The sequence below is a fragment of the Anolis carolinensis genome, chromosome 6 (assembly GCF_035594765.1).
Source record: "Anolis carolinensis isolate JA03-04 chromosome 6, rAnoCar3.1.pri, whole genome shotgun sequence".
Taxonomy (NCBI): domain Eukaryota; kingdom Metazoa; phylum Chordata; class Lepidosauria; order Squamata; family Dactyloidae; genus Anolis; species Anolis carolinensis.
This window is the reverse complement of record NC_085846.1, coordinates 60283723-60302958: the sequence shown is the minus strand read 5'-3', so window position 1 is coordinate 60302958 and position 19236 is coordinate 60283723. Positions and strand designations below refer to the sequence as shown.

Here is a 19236-nt window from a genome sequence, read left to right as displayed (position 1 = left end):
CCATACTTCATCACAGGCACAGCTAGTGATTTTATAAATAGATGTTTTACATATAAATAAAGTGATTAATTGAAAATGTCCAATTATTTTAAAATGGATATTTGCAAGGAGCATGGGATTTCAGATTGAAAATGCTTGTCTTTGGGTTTAATATTACTGTATTTAGTGAGAAGTGGAATCTCTCTTTTAATAGTTTATAATACTTAATGTACTAGTTTTTATTCTGGCAATTGCAAAGCTGCCCATTCCCAAATTAATACTCATAATAATGGAAATATAATGGATTTTATATACAGGTTGAATTTTTCCTATTCAAAATGCTTGGGACAAGAACTGTTTTGGATGACAGATTTTTCCATATACATACATAATGAGATATTATGGAGATGAGCATTTTGGATTTTGATATTCCGGATAGAGATGCTCAACCTATAATGGCAGTTATGGAATATAGTATTGATCATTAATTATCTGAAATATTTCTTTGTGATTCTAGCTTGTGAAACATAGGTACTCAGTGTTAACAGAAAATTAATGGGAAATAGTATAGCTCAAAAACATTTTATAATACTTTATAATTCTGCTAGGGTGCAAAGAAAGTGTATTCTATTTAATGATCTATGGTTTGTTTTTTATTGTAGGTAATCGTAGAAGACCTTCAGGTGAGACTGGCTTCATGAATACATTTATGCTTTTCCATTGACATAATGCATTGGCCACGGTGGTTCACGCTCTTGTTACATTTCTTTTGAAACTATTGCAACGCGCTCTACATGGGTTGCCTTTGAAGATTGTTCGGAAGCTGGAACTAGTCCAACGTTCCACAGCCAGGTACTAACTGGAGCGCCATTCAGGGAGCATACAACTCCTCTGTTGAAGCAGCTCTACTGGCTGGCTGTTAGCTTCCGGGCACAATTCAAAGTGCTGGCTTTGGCCTACAAAGCCTTAAATGGCTCTGGTCCAACTTACCTCTCAGAACATATCTCCCTCTACGAGCCGTCCCGCAGATTAAGATCTTCAAGTGAGGCCCTGCTCTCGGTCCCGCCACCGTCACAGGTGCGGTTGGCGGGGACGAGAGACAGAGCTTTTTCAGTGGTGGCTCCACGGCTGTGGAACTCCTTGCCAAGGGAGATTAGGGAAGCCCCCTCACTCATATCTTTTCGGAAGCAGCTGAAGACCTAGATGTGGGACCAAGCTTTTGGACCATTCTAGGATATGGGTTGATATGACCTGATGGATTCTGTGGTTTAATATGAAGTTGAACACGAACTGGCTCTGACTTTTGGCTCAATTCTACTGCCCCTGTTGTAATTGTCACATAGTTTTTATTGTTTTAATTTGATCTGGATACCGGCTTTTAATTGTGTTTTATGTTTGGTTTTTACTACATTTGTATTATATGTGGCATCTAATTCTTCCATTGTCTAAGAGCGCTCTGGGTCCCCCTGGGGGAGAAGAGCAGTATAAATAAATAAATAAATAAATAAATAAATAAATAATGTCACCAGTCGTTTTCCTGTGCTGATCAAAAGTAGTAAAATAGGCTGTGGCGCAGGCGGGAGAGCAAGCCAGCTGCAACCAGCTGCAATGAATCACTCTGACCAGGAGGTCATGAGTTCGAGGCCCGCTCGGAGCCTATGTTTGTCTTGTCTTTGTTCTATGTTAAAAGGCATTGAATGTATGCCTATACGTGTAATGTGATCCGCCCTGAGTCTCCTTCGGGGTGAGAAGGGCGGAATATAAATGCTGTAAATAAATAATAAATAAATAAGGTTTAACAGTGTACAGTCTGATATACATTTTATGCTAAAGTACATTTCCCCTACCCCCAAAACCAGGTTCAGCTAGCCCAGAAGACAACACTTCTTAATGATTCAAAGTTACAAGAACAAGAATTTAGAGAACGGGTAAGAAACTAGTTTTAAATAGAAGGCATTTTCAACTTCAGCTATGCTGTCCACTGAAATATATTATCGGGATCTTTTGAAAGAGTCACTTTAAAACTGCTTTCAAAATCTAGTTCAGATACACAATATTTATAAATCTGCTTTAAATGTGCTTGAGTGCCATGAGTTGTAAAAGATAGAAAACTGTTCTTTGGACAAAAAGAAAATTCTCACTTTGTATTCAGAACGATAGCTTTCATTCTTCTTTGTGAGCAGTTGTGACCTCTGGACAGTTTAAATTTGCAATGCACTTTGTATTCTTTCTCCTTTCTGTTTCTTCCCAATATGCTCCAGTCTGGATTCATGTATACCTACTGCAGCCATACTTACACTTTCTATTTATAATCCCATTCATGCCAGTTAAGGACTAAACTCTTTGTGTAAATAGAGGTCTTATAGCCCTTTAAGCGAATATAGAAGGCTTTTATAACAAATATTATCATACTTTTCCAGAGAGTTCACACTGTCTCCCCACAGTAGATTAGTCTGAGTAAGACTGAGTCAAGTATCAAGAGTATTTCTTACAACAAGTAATAAGCAAGGCTTCTTATTTTTATTTTGCAGAGTGGGGCCATTTTTGGATACTTATGTTTAGTGAGACATCTTATAAATTGTTGCTCTAGTGGACACAATGCTTCCATCTTTCATAGAATAACTGTAATTTCTTATTAACATAATCAATATTATCATAGTACATTTAGAAAAACAGATATGACATTGTAACATCTACAATTGTGATTTGTGGTTTTTGGTAATATTTCATACATTCAATAAACATTGGTGTTGAAACATATTCCAGAGGCATCTCAGTTATATTTGCTTTATCCTCCTCATTCGCCACTTTTTTTTAGATTCATACACTCCAAGACAAGTTGAAAAAGTACGAGAAGAACATGTATGTCACCACAGTTGAAAGTCCTTATAGAGGTGAGAAATGTTTGTCTTGGCACCAGGGAGTATAGCATAAGAAAATAATTGCAAGGCTAAATAGAACTGTGATCCTGTTCATACTTGTTTGGAATAAATTCCATTAAACCATATGATCACTAGAAATAAATTTAGGATAATCTATAGTTTAAAGAGATGTATGTTACTCTTCAGTCTTTATGCTATATTTCAGTAATATTAATTTCTGATAATACCAGATTTCAATTACAGTTTGTAGACATCAGTAATGTTATAGAGAAATGTAGGTATCTGGATTGCTATTGAATCTCCTTTTTATATAGAGAAGTACAGATTATTTTTTTTTAAAAAAGAATTTTCCAGTTTCAGTCAATATTGATGTTCCCTTTCATTCATGCAATTCATGTAAGCAATGTTCCTCCTTTGGAAAACATATTACATTGGAATTGCTAATAAAACATAGTTCATGATTTTATCCATTTTCATTTCAAATTAGAAGTTTAAAATTATAAATGTGCATTGTAGTGATGCAGTTGCCGTTATGGTGCACATTGCAACTTGTGCTTCAGAGTTGTTGTTTGTTCCTAGCTTAGTTTAAGTTTCTATTTCTTTGAAAATAATTTTATGATTTCAATATGCCTGTTGCCTGCATGCACACACATATACACAAAGTCTGAAAACACAAGCCTTCACAGGAATATTGGAATTGCTAGTAGCTAACATTACACACATGTAATTTTCTACCAATCTATTTTTTTAAAAGAAAGACAGAAAGAAAGAAAGAAAGAAAGAAAGAAAGAAAGAAAGAAAGAAAGAAAGAAAGAAAGAAAGAAATTTTCCACTCTTTCTAAAACCTTGGGGGTATTTATGTCTTTTTCAGTGGCAGAAGGGCAAAACATTGAGATGGGACTTCTCTGCCAAAGAGCCTCAGGTTGATAAAAAATTATTTCATATTTTCCTTTGGCATTTAGAAAGGTTAAAATCTACATGGGACAAAGAAATGAGCATTCCCTCCAAGATGTTGTAAAACATTTTTAAAGGCATAGATAGAAATATAAAACTGAAAAATTCAAGAATACAGATAGTATAGATGCACCCACAGCCACCTGTGTGGAAAGTTAAGGTTCTGAAGCCTTTTGACTTCAAAAAATAAATGCGTAGACAATATAATTCTTAACTTAGCTGCATGCATCTGTAAAAAAAGGAGACCTATATAAAAGCTGTTTTTTTTTGTCTGCAGAAGGGAACCTGTGCCATTCAGATGTTTCTCTCTTTGGGGAACCAACTGAATTTGAATACTTGAGGAAGGTGTTCTTCGAATATATGATGGGTCGTGAGACAAAGGTATTTCTTATGTTTGGGAACATAATTATTATGTAAACTTCATGAGGGAGAAGGGAAGCAATGCAGGATGAAATCTAGTAATAACTTCACAATGTGAGCCAGATAATTACTTCCATGAAAAAAGACTGGATGGTGAACACAAAAGGTGCCTTCCTTGCCATTTCTGAAATTAGTATGTTAGTCTTAGTGAGGATTGTGATCAGTTTTGATTTTCACCAGAGATAGAAATTATTTACCTGTTGTATGTAATGGAACGAGAGCTTATGTTACAGTTATTTGACTCCACTGACCATATATCTGAGTCTGTGGTTTGTTCTTCATGCAGATCTCAAACACTGAGTTTATTCATGCTTACATTGTTATAACCATTGTCTAGAATCCTGACATCTCTAAAGATCTCTCTTTACTGAAAATATGCAGCTTACAGGTTCATGAGGACTGCTTAGAAACAATTGTTTCTTTTTTCATTACAGTAGAGTCTCACTTATCCAAGCTAAACGGGCCGGCAGAAGCTTGGATAAGCGAATATCTTGGATAATAAGGAGAGATTAAGGAGAAGCCTATTAAACATCAAATTAAGTTAAGATTTTACAAATTAAGCACCAAAACATCATGTTATACAACAAATTTGACAGAAAAAGTAGTTCAATATGCAGTAATGCTACGTAGTAATTACTGTATTTACGAATTTAGCACCAAAATATCACGATGTATTGAAAACATTGACTACAAAAAAGGCTTGGATTATCCAGAGGCTTGGATGAGCGAGGCTTGGATAAGTGAGACTCTACTGTATGTGCTAATTTATCCATTCTGCATCTCCTTTGTTCAGAATTATTTCTTAGTGGGTATCTTTAAGTTCCCAGAGATTTCAGAAATTTGAAGGACAGATGTTTATGTAGATATTCAGGTATAGTTATTTGAGACACTTGTGTTGTGTCTCCTGTGTTCTGGATTACTGTAGTTAAATGTCAAATGACAGTTTCAACCCCAATTGCTCCTTTTGTTATGATGTAAGTCTTACATACCCAAACAGACAAGATCCCTGATTTATTGTTTCTAAGAGGAATGGCCACAGTGTACTGATGTTAATACAATGAGAGGTCAAAGATTAATTACAATCTCTTCTAAATATCTGTGATTAGAAATTTATTATTTATCATTAATACATATGTACTACCTTTCCATACAGATTTCATAAGGGAAGTGTACAGCAAGGTAGTATATAAGAAAAAGAAGAATACATTAGACTGTAAAAATAAATGGTAGTAAAAAAATTTGTAGTGTATGCTGAGTAAATTAGGTGATCTCAGTTCATTTACAATTCACATAAGTTACAATCTGTCGGGTAAGTGAAATAAAAAACTAAATGTGTAAGTATTTTTTTCTAAGCTATGTTTCTATATGCAATTTGGAAGTAAAATGCAGTGTTTTGGTATATTGGTACATTTGAAACTGCTAATATCTTGGTTATCTTTTTCTTAAGACAATGGCAAAGGTTATAACAACAGTGCTGAAATTTCCTGCTGAACAAGCACAGAAGATTTTAGAACGAGAAGCTGCCCGGACAGTGGTAAGTTATACTAAGATAGTGAACAAAGTTGTCTTATCTACGTATATCAAAATATAAAAACATTTGGCATTAGTATTCTAGTATTTCTTCAGCAGGATTACATATTATAAAAGTAGATTTGGGAATAATGATTTTGAATAGGACTAAAAAGTGGTTGAAGGAATGTTTTCCTATAAATTTTTAAATGGCAGTAATGGGGTAAAAGGCTGGGGGTGTTCAGCTAAGCACATTACAATAGACCGGATGAATTAGTGGGACTTGTGAAATCAAAATTTATGTAAGGATCATTGATTCAGTGAACAAACTCCTCATAATGGGATTTAGCTCTATTTTTTGGTCTTTCATATGTATACGATGAATACTTCAGGTTACTGCTCATTAGGGTTTCTCCCATTTTGAATTATTTTATTCAGTTCCTGTCCCACTTGTGACAAAATGAATAATGTATTGTAGCTGCTAGCTGAACTGTAGAGGTAAAAGTAGATACAGTATGTCCCCCATGGATACCTGAAACTGCAGATAATCAGGAATCTTATATTTTGGCTATACTTGAGCCAGAAGCATACCATAGCATTGAACTGGAGGACCTAAAGAGACTTACATGCACTTCAGTCGGGGGAGTGTGAGTAAGTGAAGCTGTGGTTATTAAATCTCTGAAGAAGAGGATTGTACTGTACTTATCACGCAAAATAAAAAGGGTTGGTTTTAGTTTTAAAATGTAATGAATGCCCATTAGATAGTTGCTGTTCTACCCCCAGTCATTTTCAAAATACTGCAGAAAAGTAGTCCACACTCATGTGGGTTATTCTCTTGTGTAAGCATCAAAGTTATTTTTCATTTACATTCATTAATTCTTCTCTCTCCCCTTGAGTTTTTGTTGCCAACTACTCATGTTTCAGGATCTCTCTTGTCACTTGTAAGCTGTCCTATGTACTTTTTGACATAGTCTTTCTTCATTCTACAATCGGGCTTCTGTATCCATGGATTCTGCATTTATAGATTCCATCATCTACAGCTTTAAAATATTCCCTCCAAAAATCAAAATAACAAATATAGATTATGCCTCTTTATATAAAGAATACAATTTTATGTAATGGGACTTAAACGTCCATAGATTTTGGGCTCTTTGGAATTGCAATGGATACCAAGTACCATTGTACTTAATATTTATTTATATCTTTCAGTAACAACAATAACAAAACTGATAAGATAAACCTTTTCCTCACTTCTTCCTGATATTCTAAATACTCTCTATGTGGTGAAGGTAGAAATAGAATCTTAAAGTTCAGGTGATCTAAAAGACTTTTGCGTTGAGATCAGAAAAAGATCAGTGGTGGCCAGAAAGATGTGCAGCGGCTATGATATGGCAAAAAAGAGAAATGGTCTTGGCTTTGCCTGTTAAAATCAGCACAGGGACCCGAAGGGAATCCACAGAGTCTTCAGTTGGCTATTTGAAGAAAGTTAGCACCTTAAGTTTGGTAGTGCACACATACCTAGCTAACTCTTTAGGAACTGATGTGATATGATTCCACTTGGGCAAACCAGCCAAATTTTCAGCAAACAGCTATTTCAACATCACTTTTCTTTGCTCATCACACAAGAAATTGTTTCTTGTTAATCTCACTAAACGGAGCAGTCTGGATTTCTCCTCTTAAGTTTCTGTTATCCCATTTAAACATACATTTAAAATGATTTTTGTATTGAATTCAGCTAGCCATTTTAATATAATTTACTTTAAAGATTATTAGGATACAAGGCTATTGGGGTATACATGATAATTACTATTTTGGAGAACATGAGACACCAAAAAGAGGGTCAAAATGCAGCTATTATACTTTTAAATGACTTTCCGATTTATTTTTGGTTTTTTTGTTGGAAATCTATGTAAATGCCATATTTTGTGGAAGAGGCAGGTTATTACATAGATATACTGTTGAAAAATGATATGTACCTATCTGTTCATAATTTCTGTTTGGCTGCTTTGTCTGAAAACTATCCTGCTTTAATACATACTAATCCTTCTGATGTGCTTTTCTGCCAGTCCTAAACAGATGTAGGCTACTGATGTTAATTCTATTTAACTTTGTTTGCAAATGTTGAATGATATGGCAAGAATATCAGCATTTCATTTTGCATGTCTTTTTTCATTCAGTGTCATCTTGGACACTAGATCTAAATATAGTTGCTGATTCTAACTAAACAAATATTGATCTACCAAGTTTCCATTGATTCAGTGGGTCTGCTTTAGTTGGGTATTAATAATTGTATTCAGACTTACCATATTTTGCCCAGTGTACCTGAAATGAGCAAAGGAAATCGACAAAGAACCACTGAAAGGCATCCTTAGATAGGTGGCAATGAACTTGTGCTAATCGGAATGATAGGATCCAAGGTTCTTTTTCAGTTGAGCCATTAAGACTCCACCCCTTCTCCAACTGTTTTTTCAATCCTCCTAACCTTTTTTGACAAACTTAAAAGACAAGGATATTAATAAGGATAAATAACTAGATACAATTAGGATAGGTAAGTAAGGATATGTCTCCTGGTAAGCTGCAATTCAAATTTGAAAGGAAACTCAATTTCAGAGGAAATGCCTCCAGAGTGGAGAAGAACAATGCAGTAGCAATGATATCTCCCCAAAAGCTGCAACTGTCATTTTGAAAACAGCAGCCATTTTGAAAACTGGAGCTTAGAGGCGATGCCTCCAGAGTGAAGAAGAACATTGCGGTAGCAATTACACCTCTCATAGAAAGCTGCAACTGCCATTTGAAAAAAGCAACTTGAAAACAGTGGCTCCAAAGGAGAGGATAATATTGTAGTAGCAATCATATGCCCCCTGGTTTCTCTGCAACCGCCATTTTGAAGACCACCGCTCTAAATCAGTGGATTGCTTGGGAGCAGTTTGCCTCTGTCTGCACGTATATCATATTACCATCAACCTGCGGGTCTCTTGTGAAAAGGAAACTTAAGGAAACATTTCTGTCCTTTAGCGAGAGCGATTTTAAAAATTGAAACGGAAACAAATAATAAAGAAGGAACCTTTCCCCTGATGGCATATGACCATATCAGGGACAAAATAAAATAACTAAAAGTGCTTCTCAGATGGCTGCTAAGTGGCAATGACTTGTGCATTCTTCGGATGGCCAGGAGGAGCAATCCACTACAACTGGTTTTCACCCCCACGTTCCAACTGGAACGGCAGGATCCAAGGTTCTTTTTCAGTTGAGCCATTGAGATCTCACCTCCTCCAACAGTTTTTCAATCCTGCCTAACCAACCAGTCATGTTTGCCCTTCTCTGACATACTTAAAAGGCAAGGATGTTAGTAAGGATAAATAACAAGGAGAAAATAAGGTAAAAAAGCCATGATATGTCTCCTGGTATGCTGCAACTCAGTTTTGAAAAGATTTCAGAGACAATGCCTCCATGTTGGAGAAGAACATTGCAGTAGCACTGATATCTCCCAAAAAGCTGCAACTGTCATTTTGAAAACAGCAGCCATTTTGAAAACTGGAACTTAGGGGGGATGCCTCTAAAATAAAAAAGAACAATGCAATAGCTTAAGACAGGTGGTAGGTTTAAAACAGAAAGGCAGCTTTACTGGTGAAATTTTATTTCTGTCAGTTGAGCAGGACAGATTAAAGTTTATAGTGGATCTGGATTTTTTTCCTAAGTGCTTAGAAAGAAAGAGTGCCATGGAAGTAGTTTATCTTCAAAAGCTTTGCCTAAAATGTCATCTAGAAAAACAGATGACACACTTAGATGAGAAAAGAGCTGTGAATTTATTGGAAGAGGACATCTCGAATTTAGTTTCACAGGGGCTTTGTTTATAATATAATATATACAATCTTAGAATTGTAAAACAAAAGGTATCTAGACTGATTATTGGAAGATGAATGTGTGCATACATATTAAATACTATAACTATGAGAATAAATCGCAACTGGAATGTGTTCAGCATCATTTGACAAGATCCCATGAATTGTCATCAGCCTTTTTCTGTTTAAGTGTCATTACAGCAGTGGTTCTCAACCTGTGGTTCTCCCCAGGTGTTTTGGCCTACAACTCCCAGAAATCCCAACCAGTTTACCAGCTGTTAGGATTTCTGGGAGTTGAAGGTCAAAATATCTGGGGACCCGCAGGTTGTGAACCTCTGCATTACAGGATATTTGTCATCCTGCAGGATAGGTTGAAGCTTTAGAGTTTGTGAGACATTGTAAGTTGGACTAATATAAGTCAGCCTAAGCAACTTTTGAAGCACCATTTGTAGTATCAAAGTGATTCTCCCACCTATAAGAAGGGCTTGGGTAAGTCCCAAATTGTAGTGAGTTGCTCCACTTGACCATTCCGAGAATGAGAAATGCTACTTACCATGAAGGTTCATTCTGTGATGGCAGGAGGAGCTATCCACAACCTCCCTCAAACAAACAAACAAAAAAATAGTTGACAAGTGAAAGTGGTTCTCAGAATTTACGTTAGTTAAGACTTGATAATAAAACTTGAAGAAAGGGGTGGAGTCTTAATGGGTCAACTGAAAATTCCAGTTGGAGCATGGGGGTGAAACCAATTATAGTGGATTACTCCTCCTGCCATCCCAGAATGAACCTGCACAGTAAATACAATTTCTCAGTTTGTTCATGTCCATGGCATGAAACTGGTAGCACTTCACTGTAAACTGTCCAGGAAGATGGTACCTGAATTTATTGTCAATATTACATTAACACTTAAATAACTTTTAGTAGCATGCTAGCTGTAGAACAGAAGTATTTCTTAAACTTGGGCCTTCCAGATGTGTAGATTTCAGTTCCCAATCATGTTGGCTAATGGTCAGGGATTCTAAAAGTTGAAATCCAAAATACGTAGTGGTCTAAAAGACTGAGAACCATGGCTGTTCCGAACATAGATATGCCATAGTTCATGTATTGAAACTCTTAGGAGAACCAAAAAGGGGAACTATAGATGCTAAAGCTTCTATAGTGCACATTTGCTTTTACTAACCCATCAGCTGTTCTTTTCTTGGCTTTGTAGCACACTCAACCTCGTGTTGGCATCTTCTGAATAAACCATCAATTACTGCTTTATTTAGCATGTGGGTGAGTGTTATATAATCCTTAACATCAGTTTTCTCTTTTTCTATAATAGTATACCACTATTACACTAAGATTCTGCACATCTGTTCCAACCATATTAGTTTGTCAAAGAAAACAACTGTAATAAGCACTTAGCCTCTTTACATTTTTCTGATATAAAATTATTTCAAACCTTTCTGAAAAGCTTGTGCACAACTGCACAATATTATTTTTGTACAATACAGATTCAATTGTATTTTGGCTCTTATTTCATTGGCTCTTAATTTTCATTTTCCTATCTCGGTTAGAATAAATTTTATGTCCAAAGTTTCCATTCTTATACTTCCCAGTGTTTCTTCCTTGAATTAAAATCAGTCGAAACAACCCACAACTTTAAATTGGGGAAGATATATGGAAATTGTTAATCCTCTCTGTCCTGTATTCCCCAGCTTTTTCCTTTCCTCAAATAAATGCAAATAAATGCATAACCTATAAATGCATCAATTTTTCCTTACTTCTTTACTGGTCTAATGGCGTATTTGGGAGCAGAGGAAATTCAAGTAAAGAAAATGGTACATTGGGAAAGTTAATATTATCTTGCTCCAATTTTGTAGTTGTTTTAACCATCTTTTTTGTTGGGGGAGAAATAAATAGAATTTATAAGAATTGAGATAATAATACAAAATCTAAATTGGGACGAGAACATAATAATCTAATATTGCCATACTTCCATAGTGATGGGGCATATTAAAGTAATAGGATAGTATAGGACAGAAAGTTTAATAAATAAATGTGCTTTGTGCACAGTGATGGCTTGGGTTCTGTGCCTGCTGCCAAGTCAATGTCTCTGCTATTTTTCTATCATGTAATTGTTGCTGCTCCATTTTTCATTGCCATTCATACTCATTCATTCCATTAGCATTCCTGAATTCTCTGGAAATTCAGATACATATTGTCTGATGCATGGGATTATGATTAAAACACTGCCAGACGACTGTATGCAGGTTTGAATACTGTAGACAGTCAAGTTTATTAGCAGCATTTTCACATTACCTTGTCATTGTTGTGTGCCTTCACATCATTTCCTACTTAGGTTGACTTAAGGCAAATCTATCACAGTGCTTCTTGTCAAGATTTTAGAGCAGGCTTGCATTTGCTTTGCCCTGAGGTTGATAAAGTGTGACTTGCCCAGAGTCACCAAGTGGGTTTCCATTGCTGAACAGATATTGGACTCTGGTTCTCAACAGCAAAATCACTGCACCATATTAATTCTCATTTACATTGTTTTCCTGGAGAGAAAAAATCGGTATTTTCTGTTACATCTTAGGAGTTAGGGGCGTCCCCATTCCTTTACCTCTGGCCACATGTCCAATTTACAAATTCAGTTTTTAAAGCAAAATTCAATATAGCACATGTTCTCAGTATGTTAGAATGTGTTGGTTTTCAAGAAACCCTGTTCACATTTTTCAATTCTAATTTCAGGAGATATTGGAATATACAGCTGATTTCCAATTTAGCTGGAAAATATGCAGGGGCAGAGAATGTGTACACACACATTCTAGTCCACTGACCATGAATGCTGTTGGTTTTGGCTTATGGGAGCATGAGTCCAGTAACCTAGATGCCTCAACCTACCAGTGTAGGAACATTTTTCTTTTCACTTTTCTGAACTAATATTTTATTTCTCTTTTCCTCCCCTCCCCTCCCTCATCCAGTCTTGGCTACGACCATCCTCTTGAAGAACTTGTGACACGTGCACTTTATAGCAGACGGCACTTTTGATGGTATCTCCTTATTAGCTCTTTGGGAAATGACTACAGAAGAATGATTATTCAAGGCCCCGAGGAAGAAGCTATACAGAGAGCAAAGATGAGTTGGAAACCTAGGCCAGGAATATCATAATCAGTTGCCTTGAGGAAAGATTGTTTATTAGGTGATAAATGCTTAAGTTAGCTCCTTTTTTTGTATTTTGTTCTTGATGTTTTTAAGAGAAAAGGAATTCAATGCTTTGCCTCACTGCAATATCTCAATGCAGATTTCACATGATATCACTATAAGAAATTAATAGTTTGTCTTATTTATTTTATTGCAGGTTTTGTCTGATTTTTTTCCTGAAATATTTGTGCAATACACTTTGGGTGGGTAGCAGACCTTAATGATCTTCCTGACAAGCTACTATTGACCCCTCCCCCCAAATTTGAATGATTACTTGTTTACAGAATACAATTTATTTAAATGTTGACTTATAATCGGTTCAAAATGCAGTACCTCATTTGTTTATTCCTAGCTTTTGTACTTATATTTTGTGGGGATTAAATTTACACTGCTGTAAATTGTAAATAGTTACTACCAAATTGTATCATACGCTGATCTCTGACTGTTGGCAGTGCTAATCTTGCAGAGCTGGGAGAAATAAAACTTCTATTTACTTTAAAATGCTGAGACTTGGCGTGCTTGTTAATACACAGAGTTATTAACTAATTGCATGGGCAGTGGCGACCAACCTCCCCCCACTGGGGACCCAAGTAAAGAGAAATACAGTACAAGGAGCTGGTATAACCAAAAGACCACAGTTACAATGAAAACAATATACAATGGTATTCCTAACTGGAGATGATGTATTTTGTTTTGGTTTGGCCAAACATCAGGCAAGGATTGAAGGAAATCATGACTCTCCAAGCTATTCTGGGAGCCTCAATTTGGCATCATACTACCAACAATTTATTTGGCATCATTAAACATTATCTCCAAGGTCTACACTGTGTGACCCTCCCACTCTAACAATCTGGTGTGTAATCACCAAACACGGTCAACATGAAATGAATACCATGACGTGTGAGAGGAAAGAGTTCAAGAAACTCTGAATGTTAGAATTATAGTTGACGCAATTGAATATTATGATCAGAATTGTCAAAAAGAGGTGGGTTTCCTGTTGCTGGACGCAGAGAAAGCCTTTGATAAGCTCAATTGGGATTTTGTAAAATTATTACTAAAAGAATTGGACATAGGTACACAATTTTTAAATGGAATTCACGCAATCTATGATCAACAAAAAGCTAAATTAAGGGTCAATGGCCAAACAACAGAGGAATTTGAAATAAAAAAGGGTACTAGGCAAGGATGTCCATTATCCCCACTTATTTTTATTTTAGCATTAGAAGTTTTGTTAAGATCAATCAGGATGGATGAAAATTTAAAAGGTATCAAATTGGACAAACAAGAAATTAAAATCCGCGCGTTTGCGGACGATATAATTTGTATAGTGGATAATCCAAAATCTAAAATTAAAGATTGGCTAAATAGAATTGAAGAATTCGTTAAGTTAGCAGGAGTCAGAATTAATAGGGACAAAACGGTGATCCTAACAAAGAATATGCCATTAGAACGTCAAGAAGTATTAAAGAAAATTTCTGGCCTAGAAATAGTAAAAAAAAAAAAAATTAGGAATTTGGATAGCGACAAAAATAATAAATTGCTGGAGCTGAATTATGGGGCAAAGTGGAAAGAAATAAAAAAAGATTTAGAAAATTGGAAAAATTAAACTTATCTCTATTGGGAAAAATAGCAACTGTTAAAATAACATTTTACCTAAATTACTGTATTTATTTCAGAATATCCCCATTATTAGAAATATGAAATTATTTAACGATTGGCATAAAGAAATAAGTAAATTTATATGGAAAAACAAAAAAACCTAGAATTAAATTTGTGACAATGGTTACCCCGAAATCAAAAGGTGGATTTGGTCTTCCGGATTTTAAGTTGTATCATGAAGCGTGCGCATTAGATTGGATTAGAGACTGGGTAAGATTAGACAAAGTAAAAATACTAACATTGGAAGAATATCACCTGAGGAGAGGTTGGCATGGATATTTATGGTGCTACAAATTTAAAATTGAGAAAAACTTCGGCAATCATTTTATTAGATTGTCCCTAATTAAAACATTAAAAGATATTTCTATGAAAAAACCCTGCTTTGGTTTTCCCCATTAGAAGCACATCAGAGGAGGCTGGACCAACTGGCCGACCTATAGATCAAGTATAAGTGAAGGGACACCTCAAATTAAGGAGTTGGAGGAAATCCAAAAAGATTATAATAATGTCTTCTGGTTCCAGTATTTTCAAATTAAAGAGAGCTTTAAGAACAATAAAGAAGTAGGATTTAATACGAACAATGGGTTTTGGGATAATCTGCTCCAAAGGAAAAAAATTATAACAGTATTATATAATAAACTAGCTGTGCCCGGCCACGCGTTGTTGTGGCGTTGTCTGGTGGTGTTGGTGAGAACTTGTTGAGGTAGTGGTGGTATTGAATGTGTGTTGTATGGTTGTCTTTATGTTTAGTATGCATTTGGTTGTTTGTGTACTGTGAAAGTGGTGAGGGTAGAGGGGGGTCTATGTCCTTGTGTAGTATTGTATAGTATTTATACTTTGTCCATGTGTTGTGAATGCTTGGATTGTGTCCTACTCATAGTAGAAAGGGTTAGGGGTCTCTCCAAACTCTTGGATTCTATGCTTCTATTATTATTATTATTATCATCATCATCATCATCAACTTCTTCTTCTTCTTCTTCTTCTTCTTCTTCATCATTATGTAGAGGCTGGATGGCCATATGTCAGGAGTGCTTGGATTGTGTCCTCCTGCATGATATAAGGAAGTTGAACTGGATGATCCTTAGGGGTATTTGCTAACCTTAGGATTGTATCTTCTTCTTCTTCTTCTTCTTCTTCTTCTTCTTCTTCTTCTTCTTCTTCTTCTTCTTCTTCTTCTTCTTCCATCTCCCTTGGGGAGATGGAAGCGAGTTGTAAATAAATTATTATTATTATTATTATTATTATTATTATTATTATTATTATTATTATTATTGAGAGGCTGGGTGGCCATCTGTTGGGCGCTTGGATTGTGTCGTCCATGGCAGAATTGGGTTGGACTGGATTACCACAATAATTATTTCATATTACAGTAGAATCTCACTTATCCAAAATTCGCTTATCCAGTGTTCTGGATTATCCAACACAGTCTGCCTTTTAGTAGTCAATGTTTTTGTAGTCAATGTTTTAAATTCATTGTGATATTTTGGTGGTAAATTTGTAAATACAGTAATTACAACATAGCATTACTGAGCATTGAACTACTTTTTCTGTCAAATTCGTTGTATAACATGATGTTTGGTGTTTAATTTGTATAATCATTACCTAATTTGATGTTTAATTATTTTAATTTTTATTATCCAACATATTCACTTATCCAGCGTTCTGCCCGCCTGTTTATATTGGATAAGTGAGACTCTACTGTATATTTATAATCTTATATTATCTGCTTAGAACTGGATTATATGAGGCCCCTTCTACACAACTGTATAAAATGCACACTGAAGTGAATTATCTGGCAGTGTGGACTCAAGATAATCCAGTTCAAAGCAGATGTAAGATTATAAATGGGTAATATAGCTGTGTGGAAGGGCCTTGAGTCTACACTGCCATATAACCCAGTTAAAATCAGATAATCTGTATTTTATAGGCAGTGGGGAAGAGGCCTGAGGCCTAACTGTACCTGTCCCCTGGGCTGAGTAGGTTGCTAGGAGACCAAGTGGGCAGAGTTTATCCTTGTAACTGGCAGCAATTGGATAAAAAAACAATTATTGCTCTCCCTCTAATTAGGACTTTATTTTTCTTTTCTTTTTGTTGTATGAACGTAGAGGCTTGGATGAGGGGTTGTGTTGCCAAGTTTAGTGTTTCTGGGATGTATAGTTTTGTTGTTTTGTCCTAGGCCGAATTTTTTTTATCCTTTTATATATATATATAGATTAGTTGATTGGGCTACAGAATCAGAAGTTATTAAAGAGTCGATGTTAAAATGGTCAAGGGATTTGGGCAGACCAATCCTGATGTGTGAATGGGAAGAAATTTGGAATAAAAAAATTAAGTATTGTCTAGCAACAGATCTTAAAGAAAATTGGTTGAAAACACTCCACAGATGGTACTTAACACCAAAAAAAATTGGCTTAATGTACAAAAATATGGATAATAAATGTTGAAGGTGTAAGGAACAAGTGGGTTCATATTATATGTGGTGGGGTTGTAAGGATATAAAAAAAATGGAAAATAATATTGAATGCGGAAAATTTTTAAAAATAAAATTGGAATGTAAACTGGATTCTTATTTACTAGGATTATGCCCCACACAAGATAGTGAGGGGAAAGGTAAAATGAAAAATAAAGAGAATACAGATTTTTTTTTTTACATTTTTAGTTACTGCAGCGAGATTAGTGATAGCGATATACTGGAAAGGGACAATTATCCCTACTAAAGAAATGTGGTTAGAAAAAGTAATAGAGATTAAAGATATGGATAAATTTACTTATTTGATTAAAAAAAATACTGGACGAGCCATGAAAGAAACGGACTGGTCGAGCTTTGAAGACAATATAAGAAGAACTAAGAAGATGACTAAAAAAAATAGAAATAATCGGAAGACAGAAGAGTGGAAGTCTACCCCCCCCCCCCAGTTAGGTAACTTTTCCCTCCCCTTTTTTCCTTTCCCCAAGGACCTCCCCCTATCCACAACCACCCCTCCCCCATGCATATAGGTAGGAACCCCACTTTCTCTAATACCTAAAGTTAGTTGACCCCCACCCCAATCCCCCTGTCCCCACCCCACTCCTTTACCTACCCACGCTTACCCTGTTCTTCCTCTTAGACCATTGTCTTGTGGGGTCCCGCAGGGGTCAGTACTGTCCCCCATGTTGTTTAACATCTACATGAAGCCGCTGGGAGAGATCATCCGGAGTTTCGGGGTTCCGTGTCATCTGTACGCAGATGATGTCCAGCTCTGTCACTCCTTCCCACCTGTCACTAAGGAGGCTGTTCAGGTCCTGAACCGGTGTCTGGCCGCTGTGTCGGACTGGATGAGGGCCAACAAATCCAGACAAGACAGAGGTCCTCCTGGTCAGTCGTAAGGCCAAACAGGAAATAGGGTTACAGCCTGTGTTGGACGGGGTCGCACTCCCACTGAAGACGCAGGTTCGCAGTCTGGGTGTGATCCTGGACTCATCGCTGAGCCTGGAGCCCCAGGTCTCGGCGGTGGCCAGGGGAGCATTCGCACAACTGAGACTTGTGCGCCAGCTGCGCCCGTTCCTTGGGAGGTCTGACTTGGCCACGGTGGTCCACGCTCTGGTTACAGCTCGTTTGGATTACTGCAACGCTCTCTATGTGGGGTTGCCTTTGAAGACGGCCCAGAAGCTCCAACTAGTACAACGGGCGGCAGCCAGATTAATAACTGCGGCGGAATACAGGGAGCGTACCACCCCCCTGCTAAGCCAGCTCCACTGGCTGCCGATATGCTACCGAGCCCAATTCAAAGTGCTGGTCTTGACCTATAAAGCCCTAAACGGTTCTGGCCCAATTTACTTATCCGAACGTATCTCCTCATATGAGCCAGCTAGATCCCTAAGATCATCTGGAGATGCCCTGCTCTCGGTCAAGCTTTTAACGAGTAATATGATAACGTCGACATGGTCCGATTGAAGGCTGAAGCATGAGGTTTTTAGACAAATGGATCTAATTTACTTATGTTTTAATTTTTATAATGTATTTTAATGATGTATTTTTATAGTTTTAATTGATTATATGTACTGTTTTTTGTTTTATTATTATGTTCTTGGCATTAAATGTTGCCAACTGTGTAAGCCGCCCTGAGTCCCCCCGGGTGAGAAGGGCGGGGTATAAATTCTGGAAATAAATAAATAAATATTGGATACATGATTGTAACAAATTTCAATAAAAATTATATTAAAAAAAGAAGCTCCAGCACACAGGGTACTACTATGACTTGACAGAGAGAGTATGCCTAATAAGCTTAGAGAGTGTACCTGACTGGTTGAAAAATTGTGCCATCATGTAGGCTGATAAAATTTTCCATATTGATTGAGAGAGTGCATCAAATAGGCTGAGACAATGTGCATAAGAGGCCATGGCAATCTGTCAAAGAGGGTAAGGCCATGTGCAAAAGAAGCTGAGAAAAAATTGCAAATGCAGTTAAGACCTGGTGACTGTTGGATGGCACCATGTACAAACCGAAAGAGGGAGTCCTCTAGGATGAAAATGTGGCAGATCTTTAGCCAAGGAAGATAAGTCAATGTAAAATAAAATCCGTCACCGTAGCAACTGTCAATTAACATCCGTGTCTACAGCTATGGTAAGTTTTATTTCATTTTAACATTTACCATTATAATAGTGCTCAAAATTCTTTAAATAAATCCAGTTTGAGCTGATCGCATGAGCAAAACACCCGAAGATCATTGTGCCAGTTTGCTCATCTAGAAAACAATTCACAGCTAGACCTGCCTAGACTCTAGCAACAGGCCAGATCTGCTGCCTTTCAGGTGGCTAGGCCGCA

The 19236-nt window shown here is 36.6% G+C and overlaps 1 protein-coding gene across 6 annotated transcripts in view; it reads left to right on the top strand.

The window, feature by feature from the left end:
- The window catches only part of golga4 (golgin A4), a 107483-nt gene extending 94210 nt beyond the window's left edge, over positions 1-13273 (top strand). For 5 of the 6 annotated variants that reach the window (XM_008112813.3, XM_008112811.3, XM_008112815.3 and 2 more), the window contains 7 exons: positions 642-662; positions 1839-1907; positions 2798-2873; positions 4093-4196; positions 5683-5769; positions 10797-10861; positions 12553-13273. In XM_008112813.3, the coding sequence (XP_008111020.2) occupies positions 642-662; positions 1839-1907; positions 2798-2873; positions 4093-4196; positions 5683-5769; positions 10797-10826 (387 nt within the window). In that variant the 3' untranslated portion in view covers positions 10827-10861; positions 12553-13273. The remainder of the gene's footprint in view (positions 1-641; positions 663-1838; positions 1908-2797; positions 2874-4092; positions 4197-5682; positions 5770-10796; positions 10862-12552) is intronic. The other variant, XM_008112812.3, reaches the window with a different exon arrangement.
- The last annotated feature ends 5963 nt before the right edge of the window (positions 13274-19236 follow it).